Below are 20,750 nucleotides of genomic sequence, written 5' to 3'. Positions count from 1 at the left end.
GCGAACATAGGAGTAAAAGACAATTTGTAGAATGCACAAAAACAATTTAGATAATTCTCTTGACTGCAGCCACACTGCCAAAAAAACGTAGATAATGCCATTATTATAAACGAGCAATTCTATGCCAATGTCAACCTTGCCATGAGAAAAATTAAGTTCACCAAAAATATGGAAACCGTTTCTTGGTTTTTTTGTGTAAGCAACTATTTTTCAGTACTTAAGAAATACTCAAAAATGCATCTGTCAATGTTTTTAAACTATTCTATTTGATTTACCAAAGACACAAGTGGCAATTTCACATCCGTCACATCCATAACAGAGAGATGTCACATTCATAACGACACTTTTTCCTTATAAATCTGAAAATATTAAATTAAATAAAACCAGTCATTTTTTGTTTTATAGGGAGCCAACTCTCATCCTTTTGATGTTCATCGTTTCTTATAGGTTGTGCAGATTAATTCACAGAATTTCGACTAAGCATGTTGTCTACAGTTAACCTGCAGACTTTATTTGGTCACATTTATAACGCATGTTTATTTCCCTCATTTAAAGCACGAAACATGTTTACAGATTGATATTTTTCTGGTCCCTCAACTCTATGATTAGTTGTTCGGGAAAATATAAACAAGTTTCAATATAATGTTTTCATTTGCTTTCTGTGCAAATTTATGTTTTGAGTTTTTACTGCAAATGTCACATGCATAACGCTGGAATTGCACAAACGCAAAGGTGTACAAGTGTATGATAACATTTGTTTTATAAATCACACATCTATTGTGCAACGACAAGCTACAATAAGTGCTAAAATTCATCCAGCTGACCCCCAGATTACACGTGCGGCAGCCAAACAAATCTCTCTCGGCTTCCAGCTGGCGGTGATTCACTCACTCAATTAATTCCCACACCGGTTCCCAAGTTTGTGAAACTGCCCGCGGGTAAATGACTACATCACTTTGCACACACTATAATCTTTTAAACGCGCTAATTCCTCCAAACAGCAAGTAATCGAAAGTGTAGGTGTTTTACCTGCCAAGCTCTCTGCCGACCAGGTCATAGTTGTTCTTGAAGGGGTCGGTCCTTATCCGAGTGCGGATTTTTGTGACCATTCCGTTCCTGTTCATCATTTTGCCGTTTAAGTCCTGCTGCGGGATGATGCCAGCCGTTCACCGGAGCACTGGGTACAAATATAAGAGTTTAGTCCATCAGGTCACTACCATAGACTACTATTCAAACCGGCTGGGGAGCAAAAAAAAGTGATGATGCTTAGAGAAATTAGTTTCAAAAGCAAAAAATATCCGTCTTTTTCACAAGCACAAGTTTAACCCAGCCGTGGAAATGCTGTACAATCTAATTTACGGTGTCGGAGAAACTCACAGAACTCAATTAGAGCCGCGACAGATGAGCGGTGAGTGCACGTCCAGCCAGCGGTAACTCCGTTTGAGAATGCGGACAAACATTCCCAAGCACAAGGCTCATCACAAACCCCGCCCCTCAATGAGACGGCCAATAAGAGAGCATAATTTATAAAGAAGGCGGGGTTATGTCCTGAGAGAGTTCACAGACAAATTTGTATATTGACAAGCTACGAGCATCAGTCAGGTTTCAAGTGAAAAGAAATGATTAGAAATTCCCTAAAATAGCCACAGTTGCCAGACAAAAACACAAATCTTCAACATGCAAACACTTAAATGGATAGTTCACCCCAAAACAAACATTTAATTGCAGTTTACCCTCCCTGAAGTGAATTTAAACTTAAAATTTACATTTTGAGGTACTATGCATGTCAATAGGTTTCCAGCATTCCTCCAGATATTTTCTATTGTTTTCAGCAGAGGAAAGAAACTCAAACAGGTTTGGAACAAGTGAAAGGCGAGTAAATGATGGCAGAGATTTCATTTTTGGTTGAAATATCCTGTCAAGCTCTAGTTTCTGTCTGGTTTGCATGTAGCAAAGCATATGTAATCATAAAAATACATGCATTTAACATATATATTGGTTTTTAACATTCATATTGTTTGATGAAAATCAGTAGCGCCTTATATTTTAAATATATTAATATTATCACTGATTGGTTGGACAAAAGTTCATTACAACTTAATATTGGAAAAACAAAAGAGCTATGTCAGGATCATACTAGATTTTATAAACCAGTCATCATAAATGGAAAAAATAGTTAAGCAGGTATCGAATTTGAAGTATTTAGGCACAAGTATTGACAATAAACTGAATGTTGATAGAAATGTAGAGGCTGTTTATAAGAAGCAAGTTAGCGCCTCAGTCTCCTCCGCAAGTTGAGAAGCTTTAATGTTAGTACACAGACTTTAAACATGGCATATACAGTAGATCATTAATAGAGAGTGTTCTCATATGTAATTGTTTTATGGTTTGGTAACCACAACACTTAAACTGAAGAAGATATTATCACAAATTATCAATCAGGCAAATAAGATAACTGGCCACAAACAACATTCACTACAGAATCTATTTGGCTCCTTTATGGAAAAAACAGCAGTTGCGATTTTAAAAGATAATACACATCCCGTTCACTCAGCTTTTGAATTGTTACCATCAGGACGCAGGTTTAGAATTCCTGGACCTTGTAGAAATGCTAATAAAAGGTCATTTATCCTAATTACCGTTGTTGTCTTAAATCGGATCACTGTTTAAAGTGAAAGGTGCTGTTTTTAAAAATGATCCTCAGTAATATGTTTTCACTGTAAAACCCAATAAGTTTAGGTAACTCAAATCATTTGAGGAAAACGATCGCAACAAACCATTTAAGTTTAAAAACTAATCCTATTGAGTACTGTGAACTTAATCCATTTGTATAGTTATGTGTATGTTTGAGCAAAGTGCAATTGTTTTGTTCTTTAATACAGATAAAACAATTAAATTAAAACGTAGGAGATTTTTTCCCTTTGATGGGTTGCGGCTGGAATGGCATGTGCTGCGTAAAAACGTACTGGATAAAATGGCGGTTCATTCCGCTGTGGCGACCCCAGATTAATAAAGGGACTAAGCTGTAAAGAGAATGAATGAATGAATGTTGGAGATTTTTTTTTGGCATGAAATAACAAAAATGTTTACATTCATTTTTAGACAACCCTAAACCAATTTTTCCCACACTGTAGAAAATTTGTTTGCTTAATAAGTCAAGACAACATGTGTCTTTAGTTATTTGTAACTTATTAAACTACGTTACAACTTATTTTTATGAGTTACCCAAGCTGTTTTAAGTCAGTTTAATTAAATTAAAAGTTGAAATGACTCATTAATTCATTCATTCATTCATTTTCTTTTCGGCTTAGTCCCTTTTTTAATCTAAGATCGCCACAGCGGAATGAACCACCAAATTATCCAGCATATGTTTTACGCAGTGGATGCTCTTCCAGCCCCAACCCATCACTGGGAAACACCCATACACTCCCATTCACACACATACACTTTGGCCAACCCAATTCACCTCTTTGGATTGTGGGAGAAACCGGAGCACCCAGTGGAAACCCATGCAAACACGAGGAGAACATGCAAACTCTACACAGAAATGCCAACTGACCCAGCTGAGGCTCGAAGAAGTGACCTTCTTGATGTGAGGCGACCCATTGAGCCACGGCACCACCTTCAAATGACTTATAAGGTTAATTTGATTCAGCTTAATGCAGCATGGAACTGAACTGGAACTGGGACTAAACCGAAGGATATAGTGAGTAAAAAAACAATTTTCAAAAACCTTATAAAATCAATACCTAATGCAAAACCCCTGATTTTCAAATTACAACAAATGAAAAAAAAATTCTGGGAATGTTACAATATTTTAATTATTTCAGCGATCACAAATAGCTGCTTCATTTATTTTAGAACATATTCGAACCCCTTAAAACACAATAATATGCATGTGGAATCATTTATCCCACCCCTCATCTTTCACCCATATTGTCTCTTAAACTTTAAGAACACATTCTCCTTTCAGTTTTACTCATTGATCTCCGAGTGTGTTGATCAGCTTGTTGTCACAGCAACCAAACAGACATTGCCCTGCCTTGATTTACCTCATACTTTGTAAATCACATTACATACACTCACACACAAGCACTCACACACAGAGGGAAAACACTGACTTTATTATGAAGCAGAGTGAATGTTGAGACCTCACTTTAATCTCATGGCTGTCAGACACCTAGAAACAGAGGGGGAGAAAGTCTGAAACCAAAAACACAGAGATTAGTGTCAGACAGAGAGAGAGAGAGGGAGAGAGAGAGAGTGAGGGAGGGTGTGTACTAAAGCCAGCTGGTATGACAGGAATCCTCGCACTCATTAGGTAATTGGTTTTTGTAGATACCAAAGCAGTGTGTGTGTGTGTAGTGACTGACTAACTTTCATAAACAATTTTTCGGTCTCCAGGTGACACATAGATGTATATGGCTATGATATCTTTATAAAAGGGTGACTAAATGGATGTGTGTTAGCACCACTGAATGATAAAAAGTGAACCGGTTTTGTTTTACAGTTATTATTTTATTGCAATCATGTGTTTGCATTTTACAAAAGCAGATTCTGAACCTGAATATGCACATATGAATATAGTCGCCTTCGAATTTACACACTGTAAAAACATATTTTACAAAAATTCATAACAGCAAAAAATGAGTTACAGTTTTTCTAAGTAACTTTGGTACATTTCTCAAATCTTCAGGTCATTGTGTCACTTGTGCACATCAAAAAAGCAGTTTCTCATTCCTCTGAACAAGTTGCAAATGCCTTTGTACATCCATGCAAATGATATGCGCAATTCTCTGCTGTTTCCTATTATCAGTTGCTAATGATATGTTGATCAACATGTATTATTTTGGTCTCTGTATCAATAGTCTCACCCCCCAAAACATTTATTCCTTTGTTTCTGACATAAGTCTTTACATGCAAAATGGCTGAACAAGTTGTCATAATATGTTGTCATAATGCATTTTCCAATACATTTCCATCCGACCATTTTTTTTAAATCTGTCTAGAATTGGTACATTTCTCCCAGGTGAATCTTGACTTTTTCTAAAGAAGGTGCATCTCAAAAGAGATCGTCCTATGTTTACATTTATACTTTTGTTGAGTTTTTTCCTTGTGCTATGCAGTGCTGTCTTTTCCTTTCTGTATCACAATGACATAATCTGGCAACAGATTACAGTACAAAGCCATAAAATTACCCATAGTTTAAATCAGAACACCCCTCACTCTAAAAAATATTGGGTTATTTTTTCTACCCAAATCTTGGGTTGGGGCATTTGGGTAATATTCACATTTATTGGGTTTTGGGGGGTTATATTCAGAGTCTTGGGTATTTTAACCTTTTGGTCAAATCAACTCACATCAGGGGCTGACTGAGATACCACATATTGTGTACTAATTTATTTAAATGCAATGAAAATAGTGTAACATAAATGCAGATTCCTTGCATTTTCAGATGATTAAAATGAGATTTATGCTCATAGCAGCCCTTAGTCAGACCTTTCTGAATTAAAAAAACATTCTCACTAGCACCTTTTGTACACCTGTAATCAAAGCTGCACATCCCCCACCGTACTTCAGTGATGTAGAGTAAAAAAAACACAATTTCTGGGTCATCCTTCGCAGGCATTTTTGGATCAAATTAACCTATTATTTAAGTATAAAAATAACCAATTATTGGGTAGAAAAACAAACAATTTATGGAGTTAAAAATATTAACCCAATTACTTGGGATAATTTTACCCCCTATCTGTTCAGTCCCACATTTACCCAGCAGTAGGGTTAAAAACTTCCCAAATTGTGTTTTTTAGTGCTCCAGCAATATTTTTTTTCCAGTAAATTTCATAGTTTATATAATAAGATAAAGATAAAGATAAAGATTTTAGTGTGCTGTTATAGAGACAAGCATCCTTAACAAGCATATTAAAAAGTAGATGGATGGATGGATGGATGGATGGATGGATGGATGGATGGATGGATGGATGGATGGATGGATGGATGGATGGATGGATGGATGGATGGATGGATGGATGGATGGATAGATAGATAGATAGATAGATAGATAGATAGATAGATAGATAGATAGATAGATAGATAGATAGATAGATAGATAGATAGATAGATAGATAGATAGATAGATAGATAGATAGATAGATAGATAGATAGATAGATAGATAGATAGATAGATAGATAGATGAAAATGACACATTTCTTTCATTTCTGCTTTCATGTGTGTTCATGTGATTCAGGCCTGATCGTGTTTCTTCAAACCAAAAATGTGTGATCAGTTTAAAACCATTGGGCTGAGCGACTATACACATGTGTGACAGCAGAAACAGACAGAAAGAAAGAGAGAGTCTGGGAAGAGCTTATGTAATATCATTCTGCTTGACCTAATGTTTTAGTGAATGACAAACTCTCCTGAAGCTCCTTCTAATGTCTATAAACATCCTCAGCACAAGATAAACATACTTGGGAAGTAAAATTGTGTAAGATCATAAAATCTTTTATCAGGGAGTATACAGACTGGAGTACCGTTATATTTCTTACCCAATTCAGAAATCGGTTGGCTGTAGAAGCGAGCGTCTGAATGAAGCTATAAAAAACATATACAAGTAAAAAAAAATCAATACTTGATGATACATTGAAGTCATTGCCCTATCAAAAAGTTACACCTACAGTTGAAGACAAAATCGTTAGCTCTCTTGTGAAATTATAATTCTTTTTCAAATGTTATTAAAAATATTGTTTGATGGAGAGATTTTTTCCATTATGACAGCATATAATATTTTACTAGTTGTTTTGCAAGATGTGTTTCTTTTTAAAACCAGGTATCAATAATAAGATTAATAACCCGATGGTCACTCTGTCTGAGCTCCAGCGTTGTTCTGTGGAGAGAGGAGAACCTTACAGAAGGACAACCATCTGTGCAGCAATCCGCCAAACAGGCCTGTATGGTAGAGGAGCCAGACAGAAACCACTCCCTGTCTGGAATTTGCCAAAAGGCATCTGAAAGACTCTCAGACCATAAGAAACTAAACTCTCTGGTCTGGTGAGACTTAAAATTGAACTCTTTGGAGTGAATGCCGGGCGTTACGTTTGGAGAAAACCAGGACCTGCTCATCACCAGGCTAATACCATCTCTACAGTGAAGCATGGTGGTGGCAGCATCATGCTGTGGGGATGATTTTCAGCAGCAGGAACTGGAAGACTAGTCAGGATAGAGGGAAAGATGATTGCAGCAATGTACAGAGACATCCTGAATGCATCAGAGTGCCCTTGACCTTCTAGCAAAGGCTGTGAATACCTAAGTACATGTGATTTTTCAGGGTTTTTATTCTTAATAAATTTGCAACAATTCCAGGAAATCTTTTTTCACATTGTCATTATGGGGTATTATGTGTAGAATTTTGAGGAATTACAGAATAGACAGGAATTTTGATTGGAATAAGGCTGTAACATAAAAGAATGTGGAAAAAGTGAAGCGCTGAGAGTACTTTCCGGATGCACAGTATGTACTGTACATACAAACTCTGACATTTGTTACGTTCTTTCCCTTTTTTGTCTAGGGTAGGGAAAGGAAAATAACAAAGTAAACTAAACTAAAATTTAGAATTTAAGGAAAAGAAGAACAAATTAATGAATCGGGTAAAGGTTAAATAAACAAAAGTCTGTGAACACTTCAGTCTCCCTGAATGGAGTCTTATGTACTTACTGTCAAAAGGTTCACTACATGGTCATGGTACGCGCAAAAAATCTTCCGTCACAGTACAGCAGAAATTGCAGGTGTGGAGACTGACACAAGCCTAGAACGTGGCACAGGAACTGGTTTCAAAACTAACTTCAAATTTACAGATTCAAACTAACAGATTCAATTTATGTAGGTGGATATCTCAGTCTGCTTGTCTCTCTACTACCTGAAGTTTTATAATTTCTGCCTCACACTCCTTAATTAAAAGATCAAATTCTTTTAACTCTAAAGCAATTATTGGATCTTGGGTCATTACAGGGTCATAGTTAACATCACTTCTATCTATCTGATCTACTATTTCAACTTGCACTTCAACACTATCATCATTTTTAGGCAAAATACCTTCATCTACTAATTTTCCAAACAATTTAGTACTTGCTTGGTAACCTCTCTCCACAGAAACGTTGAAAAGGTCTGCTATCAAAAACAGATCCTTCTAAAGGCCTCAATATTAGGAGGAGTATTTAAGTCAAACTCCATTTTTCAATGCTCTCTCCACACTGTCCTCCCACCTACATTCGAAAAGAGTCCAAATATTTGAGAAAAGAGAGCACTTACCAACCAGTTGACAGACAGACGAGTCAGCACATTAACATGCTTATAATTAAATAATTGTAATTAATTTGGCCTCCAGTACTCAAAAGCAGAAAACAAGACAAAGAAAAAAGTATTTATTTGCTAAGCATTACAGGCAAAACATGAAAAACAGAGGCAAAATGACAGACACAATGGAGGCCAGCCAACAATGAATGTGTTACTTTCTGCATTAACGGCTCTGGGATGAAATAATGGGCTGTTAATGGGTTTCAATGGGGTCATTTTAGCCCCGAAGGTCCTGAGTGTAACAATGTTTAATATGGGTGAAGCTCTAAAATATAAACACATATTTTCCCAAATTATTTGCTTTTTACACTAACACAGCCTTAATAAAATAAAAAATATATATACATTTTAAACAAAAATGTCTAAAAAGATGCACTTGTTTGATCTGTATATGGCACATGCACACATAGGGCTCAACATGAGCAGTGCACATGCCCTTTTTTGTCTTGGATAGAAAGTGCCTTTCCAAAATGATCTGAAGTGCCCCCGCAACTCCCCCTCACCCGAATTAACCCCCCACCCCCTTTAAGTTCGACCCCCCCCCCCCCCCCTTCTTCAAAAATTTTATCCTGCACATGTCCCTTATATAGTCTCTGCACGGGCCTGTGTATGTGAGATTAACTTTGGTATTAGTCATTTTAAGAATCACCAAGGACCACATTTTCAGCTAAAACTCTTCTATAATGTTCAATGGGTGGAGGAAAAACATCTATATGCCCTGATTGTGAATAAACTGACAGCATATGTTAATTTTAGGGTGAACGATTCACTTAAACAGTTAAATCAGGCAATGTTTACTGGCATACGTCTGATGGGATCTCTTTGTTTTGCTCTACAGGATCAATGTACCTTGACTGAGCATTTGCTTTCTTTCTCTCCCTGAATGCTTTGGCAAAACAAGGAGCTGCTGGCTGCAGTTTTGGTTCTGCTGTCCATTCATGTGTGTATGTGTGTGTGTGTGTGTGCGGACATTAGTTGGAAAGGTCGCAGGGGGACACAAAACTGTGACGTCTGAGCAAAGCAAACAGCTTTTGTCGTGCATGTGTTTGTCTGTTGGTGTGGATGCCAGACTCTGTGTTGCTAAATGACGTAACTAGTGCTAGACGTTCCTGTAGGCCTATCGTTTTTCAATTAATCCACTGGCGGGAACACATGAAAACAAAAGAGGGACAGAACTGAGGTTTAAGTAGCATTGCTCAGTCATAAGATTAAGCATGTGAGATTATTGATGAAGGTTTTTTGGATTTGAAAATGATCCATTTTGTGCTTCGATTGAAATGCATGAACGTATGACCACTTGTACAAAGAGTTTGCATAATTCCACTTATAAAGGTTTGAGCATTTTAAATTTGTGACGAATATTACCATAAATATCATTATTAACAACATCATTAAATATTTTAACAAACACTAGTGTAAATGATGACATCAGTTAATTATTATAACCCTTAACAGTGTTGGGTAAGTTACTTTAAAACTTTATTAGATTACAAGTTACTGTATGCTACTGGAGATTTGTAATCTGATTACATTACTAATTACTTCATGTAAAAGTAAGCAGATTACTAATAACTTTACTTCGAAGTTACTTTTAAAACATATAAAATATACATATAAAACTACTAAACTGCAGCTCTTTCAGTAGTTTAATATTCACTGAAAAAACATTACAATGGGCTGATCACAGCAGCTTGACATATTCAAAAGACTTAAAGAGATAGCTCGCCCAAAGCTTAACATTCTCTCATTATTCACTTTTCCCAAACATTCCCAATTTTTTTTCCCAATCTTTGTCTTTTTTTTTACACAAAAGAAGACATTTAGAGGAAAACTGGATACCTGTAACCACTGACATCCTGTGCTTGTCTGAGGTAATTAGTCTACATAAAGGTGTACAGTATATTCCAAAGTATGAAGATGATCAGTCAGTTCTTGTCACGGGACTCACAGTTTTCAACTGGGAGCGCCTGGGAAATGCGAGAGTTGGTCAACTGACATTAACCAATGGAAGCTTAATGTAAAATTTTACCCATTTATTCATTAATTTGTTTGTTTAATATGTTTAGGGCGGCGCGGTGGCGCAGTGGATAGCGCTGTCGCCTTACAGCAAGAAGGTCGCTGGTTCGAACCCCAGCTGGGTCAGTTGGCATTTCTGTGTTGAGTTTGCATTTTCTTCCTGTGTTGGCGTGGGTTTACTCCGGGTGCTCCAGTTTCCCCCACAAGTCCAGAGACTGTAGGTGAATTGGGTAAGCTAAATTGTCTAGTGTATTTGTGTGAATGAGAGTGTATGGGTGTTTCCCAGTGATGTGTTGCAGCTTGGAAGGGCATCCGCTGCGCAAAACATATGCTGGATAAGTTGGATATTCATTCCACTGTGGTGAACCCTGAATAATAAAGGGACTAAGCTGAAAAGAAAATGAATGAATGAACGAATGAATATGTTTTACAAAAAAAAGGTTTCAATTATATTGAATCAAATCACTGACTCTTGAAAGATTTTATCCCTGGTGTGCTAAAAGCAACAAAAAGGTCACCTCAGGTCATATGTGCACATACTGAAGCAATTAACACTCTCTTGTTCATTCATATGCATTTTGATGCCAGTCAGAAGTCGTCCAGTTTCCTTAGTGAGGATTTTTTGTTGTTGTTGTTGTTGTTGTTTGTTATTTTATTTTCTGCTGCTACACTTTCATGTACTGTTGCAGTGTCCGATGTCGAAATCACAAAACCCACTACACACACACTAAAGCTTGAACCAGAAAAGTTGCACAAGGCTGACACTAACCCATTTCTTGTAGTTATTATTATTGTGCACACACAGCTTCAATGCGAGTTGTTCAAATACACTGCTGGCAGTACAAATAGCTCTGGGAAAACAAGTGTATATAACGTTCTATATTCTAAAATTGACAAAAAGCCTGACCTGTTTTAATTCGACACCACAAGCTTATTTACTTACTACTGTCAGAAAAAGGATCACCTAAAAACCTCAAATTAAAAAAGAAAAAGGTAACTATGAAACAAAGCTGACTGATATTTAATGTTACAGTATAAAGATCAAATAAACTGCTTACTGAAAATTTAGGCAAATATGTGTATGTGTGTGTGTGTGTGTGTGTGTGTGTATACTTGTTTAACCTAATATACATGCACATTTTAATTAATACATTATATTCAGTAATTAACTGTTCAGAACAAACAAGAAACACATAAACAACTATCACAAAGCAAAGAAAAAAAAACAATGGCAGATCATCCATTTAACCACATTAAAGTATTACAAATCAATGGTGTATAGATATGTAGGTAAACATCTTTTATTTAAAATATCTTACTCGGGACAGTGCTAAATAAAAAAAACGATCTCTCTTATTTTGTCAAAATAAATGAAATGAAATACATTTTCACAGATTTAGTATGGGGTTCACAAATTTTTGCATTACATTGTTTACATTACAGGGTTTCATTTTCTCCTTTTTTATTTCTCCTTTGAATAAAATAAAATTGCATTGAATGATTTACTTTTGTCATACTTTGCCCTTACTGGAAGTATGTTTTTTTTTTTTAATTAATAAGACAGTATAGGCGAATGGGTGGCGAAGTGGGTAGCACGTTCGCCTCACAGCAAGAAGGTCGCTGGTTAGAGCCTCAGCTGGGTCAGTTGGCATTTCTGAGTGAAGTTTGCATGTTCTCCCCGTGTTCGTGTGGGTTTCCTCCGGGTGCTCCGGTTTCCCCCACAAGTCCAAAGACATGTGATATAGGTGAATTGGGTAGGCTAAAATTGACCGTAGTGTATGAGTGTGGGTGAATTAGTGTGTATGGATGTTTCCCAGTAATGGGTTGTGGCTGGAAGGGCATTCGCTGCGTAAAAACATGCGCTGTATGAGTTGGTGGTTCATTCCGCTGTGGCGACCCTTGATAAATAAAGGGACTAAAAGAATGAATGAAAAGTCTTTAATCCCCATAAAGGATGTACAAGAGTAAGTGTGTATGTGGTTGTGTACAGTGGAAAAAACTAAAAGAAAAGCCTCTCATACGTCACATCTAATCAGCTTTTTCATTTTAATATACAGTAAATGTAGAAATTCCCATTACAGCGAATGATAAATCAACAATGCGCTTTTCTTTTTCAGGTTAGGAGGTGTAAGGCTAATGACATCATGGTTCAAAATCATAAAATCCTGCTTATCTTTTGCAATGATAAGAGTCAAGCGCTCAACTTCCTTCTTGTTAGGTTCATGTGAGTACAGCAATGAGCTAGACCTCACCGCTGCGTGGGAGGAAGCATGAAAAAAACACAGCCATCATGTAACACAAAAAAAAAAAAAAATAGAGAAAAAAGATGAAATGCTTTGACAGGTAGATGCATGAGGCAGATTTGTCCACATCCTGCTGCTCTGTGCATATATTTCGAGAGCTGAACGCACGCACATGATGCATGCAGACCAATTTCAAGCTATAATTATTCACTAACAGAAACACGGAAGGTGTAAATGTCAAAACAGGTCACACAAACAGCCATTGTCACACACTGTCTACAACAATATTGTTGCTAAGCTAAGAATGCAATTGCAACAGACACAAAAGACTAGTAATAGAGGAGGAGAGCTGTTTTGAAACACACATGCATGAAGATTTCGAAGTATGTCTTTCAACAGTTTATCCATATAAAGACAAAACATGCGCGGTATTCAGTCAATGATGTAATCGTCATTTGTATTGCCTATATATAGAAGGTTTTTTTTTTTGAGAAAATCTATTTCTATATCAGATACATACACACACAAAAAACTAAGAATGTTTATTATTGTGCCTTTTTATCTCATGATCTTGATGGTTGGTTCTGTAGACAATTGAAAAAATATATTGCTTAAAGAGGCTAAGAATTCCGACCTTAAAATGGTGTTTAAAATATAAAAAATTGCTTTTATTGTAGCCAAAATAAAACAAATCTGACTTTCACCAGTAGAAAAAATATTATTTGACATACTGTAAAAATTTCCTTGCTCTGTTAAACATCATTTGGGAAATATATAAAAATAAAAATAAATATCTATATTAACGCTGCACGATATTGGAAAAATCAGAAATTTGGTATATTTTATTTTACTGCGATAAATATTGTGATGTTAATACAGTTTCACAATGAGGTTTGAATAGCTCTATTTAACAGTTTTCTGGCGAGTCTAACAGTGAAACCATATTCAGGTAGAAAAAAATAAATAATCATCATGCAAAAAATGCTATTTCTTTCTTTGTCTAGTTTCTAGTCAAAATATCTCAATATCTGAGATCAAGCAAAAATATTGTTTTGTTTTCACCTTCAGAAGCACAGCTATCTGCCAATGGGCCAAGTAAAATAATCTTGCTTTTGCTTTGAAATGTAGATATTTGGACTAGAAACAAGAAACAAGAATTTCAAGTAAGAAAAACATTTTTACCTGTATAAATATTTTAACGCAATTCATCTTTGTTACACCTCCAAACATCACAATTATTTGTGCCCAAATGTTTTAAACGAGCTTGAAATTATTAGCCCCCTGTTTATTTTTTCCCCAATTTCTATTAATTCCAATTTCTAAGATGTTTTTAACACATTTCTACACATAACAGTTTTATTAACTCATCTCTAATAACTGATTTATCTTTGTCATAATGACGGTAAATAATATTTGACAAGATATTTTTCAAGACACTTCTATACAGCTTAAAGTGACCTTTAAAGGCTTAACTGGGTTATTTAGGTTAAGATAGAGTAATTAGGCAAGTTATTGTATAACGATGGCTTGTTCTGTAGAGTATCGGAAAAATATAGCTTAAAGGGGCTAACAATATTCACCTTAAAATATTTTTAAAAAATTAAAAAACTGCTTTAATTCTAGCCTAAATAAAACAAATAAGACTTTCTCCAGAAGAAAAAAATACTATCAGACATACTGTTAAAATTTGCTTGCTCTGTTAAACATCATTTGGGAAATGTAAAAAAAAGTCAGAGGGGGGCTAATAATTCAGACTTCAACTGTATATATGTTCCTGCATTTCTTATCAATGAAATATATATATATATATATATATATATATATATATATATATATATATATATATATATATATATATATATAGGATTGTAATATATTACTTTTAAAAGGAACCTTACCTTGAACTTTACCTGGCAAATAAAGACAAGCACAGCTTTTTTATGTTTTATGTCAATTAAATTTAAATTAAAAAAAATATTTGTTTGACCCAATAGTTGGGTTTGATCATATTTGATCCAACAATGGGTTTTAACAACCCAACTTTTGTGTATGTATTGTATTATCTATAAAGAGACGATGACCTTTATTTAGACAGGAAACGTTCAAGTGACAATAAAGACAATATTTAAAAATAAACTGAACTAAGAACTCTAACCTTTCTTTTTATTAAAAAATCCCAATTTTTACAAAATATATTAAGCAACTCTTTTTACATGGATAGTAATAATTAGAAGAATTAATAACAATAATTTAACTTCAGATTAATGACTTGTCCAAATGATTTCAATTTAGCTTCAAATCAGCATACCATAATGACTTCTGAAGCATTATATCACACCAAAGACTGGAATAATTATGCATTGTCATGGCAATAATAAATTATATTTTAGTACACATTAAAATAATATAAAATAAAATAAAAACAAGTTATTTTAAATAATAATAATATTTGATGATTTTTCTTGCATTTCTTATCAATGAAATTTTTAAAAGCATCAAAAATTTCTTCAGGCTCTCAACCAATAAACAGCAGCTTTTCAGTAAAGCATGTTTAACAAAAAAGAAAAAAAAAGAGAAAGAAAGTCATTCCCACAATATTAGAAGTGACATTAGCCATTCAAACCTCATTTGAAAAAGAATTTAAAGGACTCACAAGATTGCTGAGGTTAAAGAGGCTGCCAGTCAACTTCAGATTTTCCGGACAGGGTTTGTGGTTTGGGCCCAAGAGAACTTTGAGCATTTGGAGTTTAGATTTCTGAATTATTTAAGCTGTAAAAAATGTGATTAAATGCAATGCGATCAAATTTTGCGAGGCATGGAAACACGTGGAAGACTGAAGAAAAAAACTGTTTACATCACAAGTAGAAATATAATCTGTTTGGCATTCAACAGATTAGTTTAGTTATACTTTCAATTTCTATGGCACTTAAGTATGTTTTTTAAGCATCTGTATTTAATAAGAGACTTTTTATTATTTAAACTCTTACTTTACATGTCCAAATAAAATATTATGCTTTTTACTCTACAATTCATAAATCTAGCAATCGAGCCACTGACTTAAGCAATCTGTTCAGAGCCAGTTAACAACTAACTTATTCAACTGATCTGTTCAGAAAGAGTCTTTAGGAAACAACTCAATGATTCAACTGATCTGTTTACATTGAGTCTCCATTTAACAACTGATTGATTCAACTGATCTTTTCCGAGAGAGTTTCTAGTAAACAACAGACTGATTCAGCTGAATGAGTCATTAGAAAACGACTGATTCAACAAATATGTTCAGACTGAGTGTTTAGGAAACAACTGACTGATTCAACATATATATATTTAGAATGAGTCTTTAGGAAACAACTCACAGATTCAACTGATCTGTTCAGAACAAGTCTCCAGTTAACAACTCACCGATTCCACTAATCTGGTCAGAATGATTCTTTAGTAAACAACTTACTGATTCAACAAATGTGTTTACAGCGAGACTCCAGTTAACAACTCACTGGTTCAACTTATCTGTTCAAAGTGAGTCTCCAGGAAACAAATCACTGATTCAATGTATTTGTTCAGAGCCTGTCATAAGTAAACAACTCACTGATTCATTCAACTGATCTGTTCAGAACGAGTCTTTAGTGAACAACTCAGTGATTCAACTGATTTGTTTTTTTTTTTATTCAACTTATCTGTTCAAAGCCAGTCTTCAGTTAACAACTCACTAAATCATTCGACTGATCTGTTCAGAATGATTCTTAAGTGAACAACTCACTGATTCAATTGATCTGGTCAGAATGAATCTTTAGTAAACAACTAACTGATTCAACAAGCAGCAAGACTCCAGTTAACAACTCACTGGTTCAACTGATCTGTTCAAAGTGAGTCTCCAGGAAACAAATCACTGATTCAATGTATTTGTTCAGAGCCTGTCATAAGTAAACAACTCACTGATTCATTTAACTGATCTGTTCAGAACGAGTCTTTAGTGAACAACTCAGTGATTCAACTGATCTGTTTTTTTTTATTAAACTGATCTGTTTAAAGCCAGTCTTCAGTTAACAACTCACTGATTCATTCAACTGATCTGTTCAGAATGATTCTTAAGTGAACAACTCACTGATTCAATTGATCTGGTCAGAATGAATCTTTAGTAAACAACTAACTGATTCAACAAACAGCAAGACTCCAGTTAACAACTCACTGGTTCAACTGATCTGTTCAAAGCCAGTCTTTAGTTAACAACTCATTGATTCATTCAACTGATCTGTTCAGAACAAGCCTTTAGTGAACAACTCAGTGATTCATTCAACTGATCTGTTAAGAACGAGTCTTTAGTGAACAACTCAGAGATTCAACTGATCTGTTCAGAATGAATCTTTAGTATACAACTAACTGTTTCAATAAATCTGTTTACAGCAAGACTCCAGTTAACAACTCACTGGTTCAACTGATCTGTTCAAACCCAGTCTTCAGTTAACAACTCATTGATTCATTCAGCTAATCTGTTCAAAGCCAGTCTTCAGTTAACAACTCACTGATTCATTCAACTGATCTGTTCAGAATGAGTCTTTAGTCAACAACTTACTGATTCAAGGGAGTTGTTCAACGTCAGTCTCCAGTTACCAAATCTCTGATTCAACTGATCTGTTCAGAGTGGGTCTTTAGTGAACAACTCAGTGATTCAACTGATCTGTTCAAAGCCAGTCTTCAGTTAACAACTCACTGATTCATTCAACTTGATGTGTTCAGAATGATTCTTAAGTAAACAACTCACTGATTCAATTGATCTGTTCAGAATGAATCTTTAGTAAACAACTAACTGATTCAACAAATCTGTTTACAGCAAGACTCCAGTTGGCAACTCACTGGTTCAACTGATCTGTTCAAAGCCAGTCTTCAGTTAACTCACCGATTCATTCAACTGATCTGTTCAGAATGAGTCTTTAGTCAACAACTTACTGATTCAAGGGAGTTGTTCAACGTCAGTCTCCAGTTACCAAATCTCTGATTCAACTGATCTGTTCAGAGTGAGTCTCTAGTAAACAACTCACTGATCCAGCTGATCTGTTCAGACTGAGTGTCTAATGAACAACTCACTGATTCATGTATGTTGTTGTATGTCCAGCTGAAACAGTATATTGAGTTGGGGGCGGGGCTTTCTTATTGCGCATCATTCCCTTATAGCAAACTAACAGTAAGAGGGGTGGCGTTAACAATACTGTGACTGAATCAATCAAACTGACATCATCAGAGATGAACCACCCACTCCAAACGTGGAAGCAAATGCTCAGACTTTGATTGAAGATTACCAAAACAAACCAGTGGAATAACGTGCAGAGTATTTCTTCACCTAAAGAATAACAATGTGGACTCGCAAAATAAACATTGTATATTTTGATTCCACATGGACTTTAACTTCTTGACTAATTAAAAAGCAACTACTTTTTGTGCTGAAGTAAAATTAAAAACAAGTAACGTACTTAATACATTTACTGGGGTAATATTCTTACTCCCTTATTACTTTTTGTTTAGTTTTTTGTTCAACACACACACACACACACACACACACACACACAATAGCAAAATCCTTCAAAATACCCTTATGCCTTCGCGTCCCACCTCACACAGAAGTGTTTGTGTTGGAGTGTGTGTAAGTGTGTGTGTGCCGTGTGCATAACACAACTCCCCGCACAGCGGATGGATTTCCGCATCTCTGTCAGGAATTTCCTAGATTTCCTGTGCAGACTCTGACAGGGAGCTAAACAGAGCCCTCATGCTCCGCTCCTGCTCCTCAGGGTCCCGTCTGAAGCCCAGAAGAGGGAAAACCTTCAAGTATAATGTTCCTTCAGCTAAAAACCTCATTTGTAGAGGCATTCAACCAGACGGCGGGGTTCAAAGGTAAACGGCTCCACATAAAAACTGGGCCACATATGAAAAAAATCATCAGGGGTTTCCCCAATGAGAAATACACTTCAGAAATATAACAGTCGTCTGTATTTAAATTGAGTCGTAAAACACTCTGAATGTGACTTTGAGTGTGTGTTTCTGCCTCCGCCGACATCTGGGCTTTTTAGAAAGCTTGTATAATTTTTTTCCCCCTTCCTTTTTTATTTCTTTCCAACTTTGCTGCAGAATTCATGCTAACAAACACACTATTAAGAGATTCTAAAGCGGTGGCTGTTCTGTAAAGAAATGTATGACAAAAAATCATGACAACAAATGTTTTTAATGCTACTTTAACTTCTTTTAATTAGCTAATCAGGTTTCAGCTGATTTTATTTTAGTTATACAAAGTTTAACTTCATATTTCTAGTCAGTTTGTTTAATGTAAATTGAAACGATGAACTAAAAAGTAATGTAAAACCAATAGTTTTTCACAGTGTGGTTCCATGTCAAGATGTAAAATGGCACGTTGGATGTAAACTAATGAATCAATACAGTAGAAAAACACCTACATTAAAAACAACTGAAATGTGATTATAATTGCCCATTGACATGTCATTCAATCATTCATTCATGATATTTTCCTTTCTTTTAGTAAAAACCAAAATGGAACATTACTTTATGCAACTTTTAATGTCACATTGCAAATTATTTGTACCCTTGTTTAAAATGAATTGTATATAGATAGATAGATAGATAGATAGATAGATAGATAGATAGATAGATAGATAGATAGATAGATAGATAGATAGATAGATAGATAGACAGATAGATAGATAGATAGATAGATAGATAGATAGATAGATAGATAGATAGATAGATAGATAGATAGATAGATAGATAGACGGACGGACGGACGGACGGACGGACGGACGGACGGGCGGGCGGGCGGACAGATAGATAAATAGAATAAGTAGATAGATGGATGGATGGATGGATGGATGGATGGATGGATGGATGGATGGATGGATGGATGGATGGATGGATGGATGGATGGATGGATGGACGGACGGACGGACGGACGGACGGACGGACGGACGGACAGACAGACAGACAGACAGACAGACAGACAGACAGACAGACAGACAGACAGACAGACAGACAGACAGACAGACAGACAGATAGATAGATAGATAGATAGATAGATAGATAGATTAAAGTAGTGGATAGATAGATAGATAGATAGATAGATAGATAGATAGATAGATAGATAGATAGATAGATAGATAGATAGATAGATAGATAGACAGACAGACAGACAGACGGACGGACGGACGGACGGACGGACGGACGGACGGACGGGCGGACGGGCGGGCGGGCGGGCGGGCAGGCGGGCGGGCGGACAGATAGATAAATAGAATAAGTAGATAGATGGATGGATGGATGGATGGATGGATGGATAGATAGATAGATAGATAGATAGATAGATAGATAGACAGACAGACAGACAGACAGACAGACAGACAGACAGACAGACAGACAGACAGACAGACAGACAGACAAATAGATAGATAGATAGATAGATAGATAGATAGATAGATAGATAGATAGATAGATAGATAGATAGATAGATAGATAGATAGATAGATAGATAGATAGATAGATAGATAGATAGATAGATAGATAGATAGATAGATAGATAGTACTGTTGTCTCACAGCAAGAAGGTCACTGATTTGAGCCTCGGCTAGATCAGTTGTCATTTCTGTGTGGAGTTTGGATGTTCTCCCTGTGTTTGCATAGGTTTCCTCCAGGTGTGTGAATGAGTGTGTATGGATATTTTCCAGTACTGGGTTGCAGATGGAAAGGCATTCGCTGTGTAAAACCTATGCTGGATAAGTTGGTGGTTCATTCCACTGTGGCGACCCCTGATTAATAAAGGGACTATGCCAGAAAGAAAAAAAATGAATATATATATATATATTATACACACACACAAGGTAAAGTTACGGTACACATGTTTGTCTCAAATTTCGACAACAGAAAACACTGCAAATATTTTCCCCTCCTATTTAATATTTATTAATTTTTTTATTTTATTTTAATTGATTCAAAAATTTTAAACAAAAAAATATTATTTAGCATTTTAAAGTAGTCTTTAATTTCGACAAAAGAAGATATTGCAAACATTTTCTCTTCCCATTTAATATTTATGTTATTTGAACAAAATATGCTACATTATTTCGCATTTTAGCCTGGTCTTTAATTTAA

General features: G+C 35.6%; 2 protein-coding genes across 3 annotated transcripts in view; both read right to left on the bottom strand.

Moving 5' to 3' along the window:
• The window catches only part of stk17al (serine/threonine kinase 17a like), a 30,921-nt gene extending 29,513 nt beyond the window's left edge, over window positions 1-1,408 (bottom strand). Inside the window, 2 exon segments of the mRNA NM_001077729.1 lie at window positions 1,030-1,177; window positions 1,378-1,408. Of these exon segments, the coding sequence (NP_001071197.1) occupies window positions 1,030-1,127 (98 nt within the window). The 5' untranslated portion in view covers window positions 1,128-1,177; window positions 1,378-1,408.
• A 2,151-nt stretch (window positions 1,409-3,559) lies between these two features.
• lrrc3cb (leucine rich repeat containing 3Cb) overlaps window positions 3,560-20,750 on the bottom strand; it is a 68,644-nt gene continuing 51,453 nt past the window's right edge. Inside the window, exons 6-7 of one of the 2 annotated variants that reach the window (XM_087241909.1) lie at window positions 6,550-6,595; window positions 3,560-4,203 (exon numbers count right to left, since the gene is read on the bottom strand). In XM_087241909.1, coding sequence (XP_087098035.1) covers window positions 4,181-4,203; window positions 6,550-6,595 — 69 coding nt within the window. In that variant the 3' untranslated portion in view covers window positions 3,560-4,180. Of the gene's footprint in view, window positions 4,204-6,549; window positions 6,596-20,750 lie in introns of those variants that run through there. The other variant, XR_015479381.1, reaches the window with a different exon arrangement.

Source organism: Danio rerio, chromosome 3 (genome assembly GCF_052040795.2).
Source record: "Danio rerio strain M-AB ecotype USA chromosome 3, GRCz13ab, whole genome shotgun sequence".
NCBI lineage: Eukaryota > Metazoa > Chordata > Actinopteri > Cypriniformes > Danionidae > Danio > Danio rerio.
The sequence above is the reverse complement of the archived record's forward strand: the minus strand, read 5'-3'. Positions and strand labels throughout refer to the sequence as shown.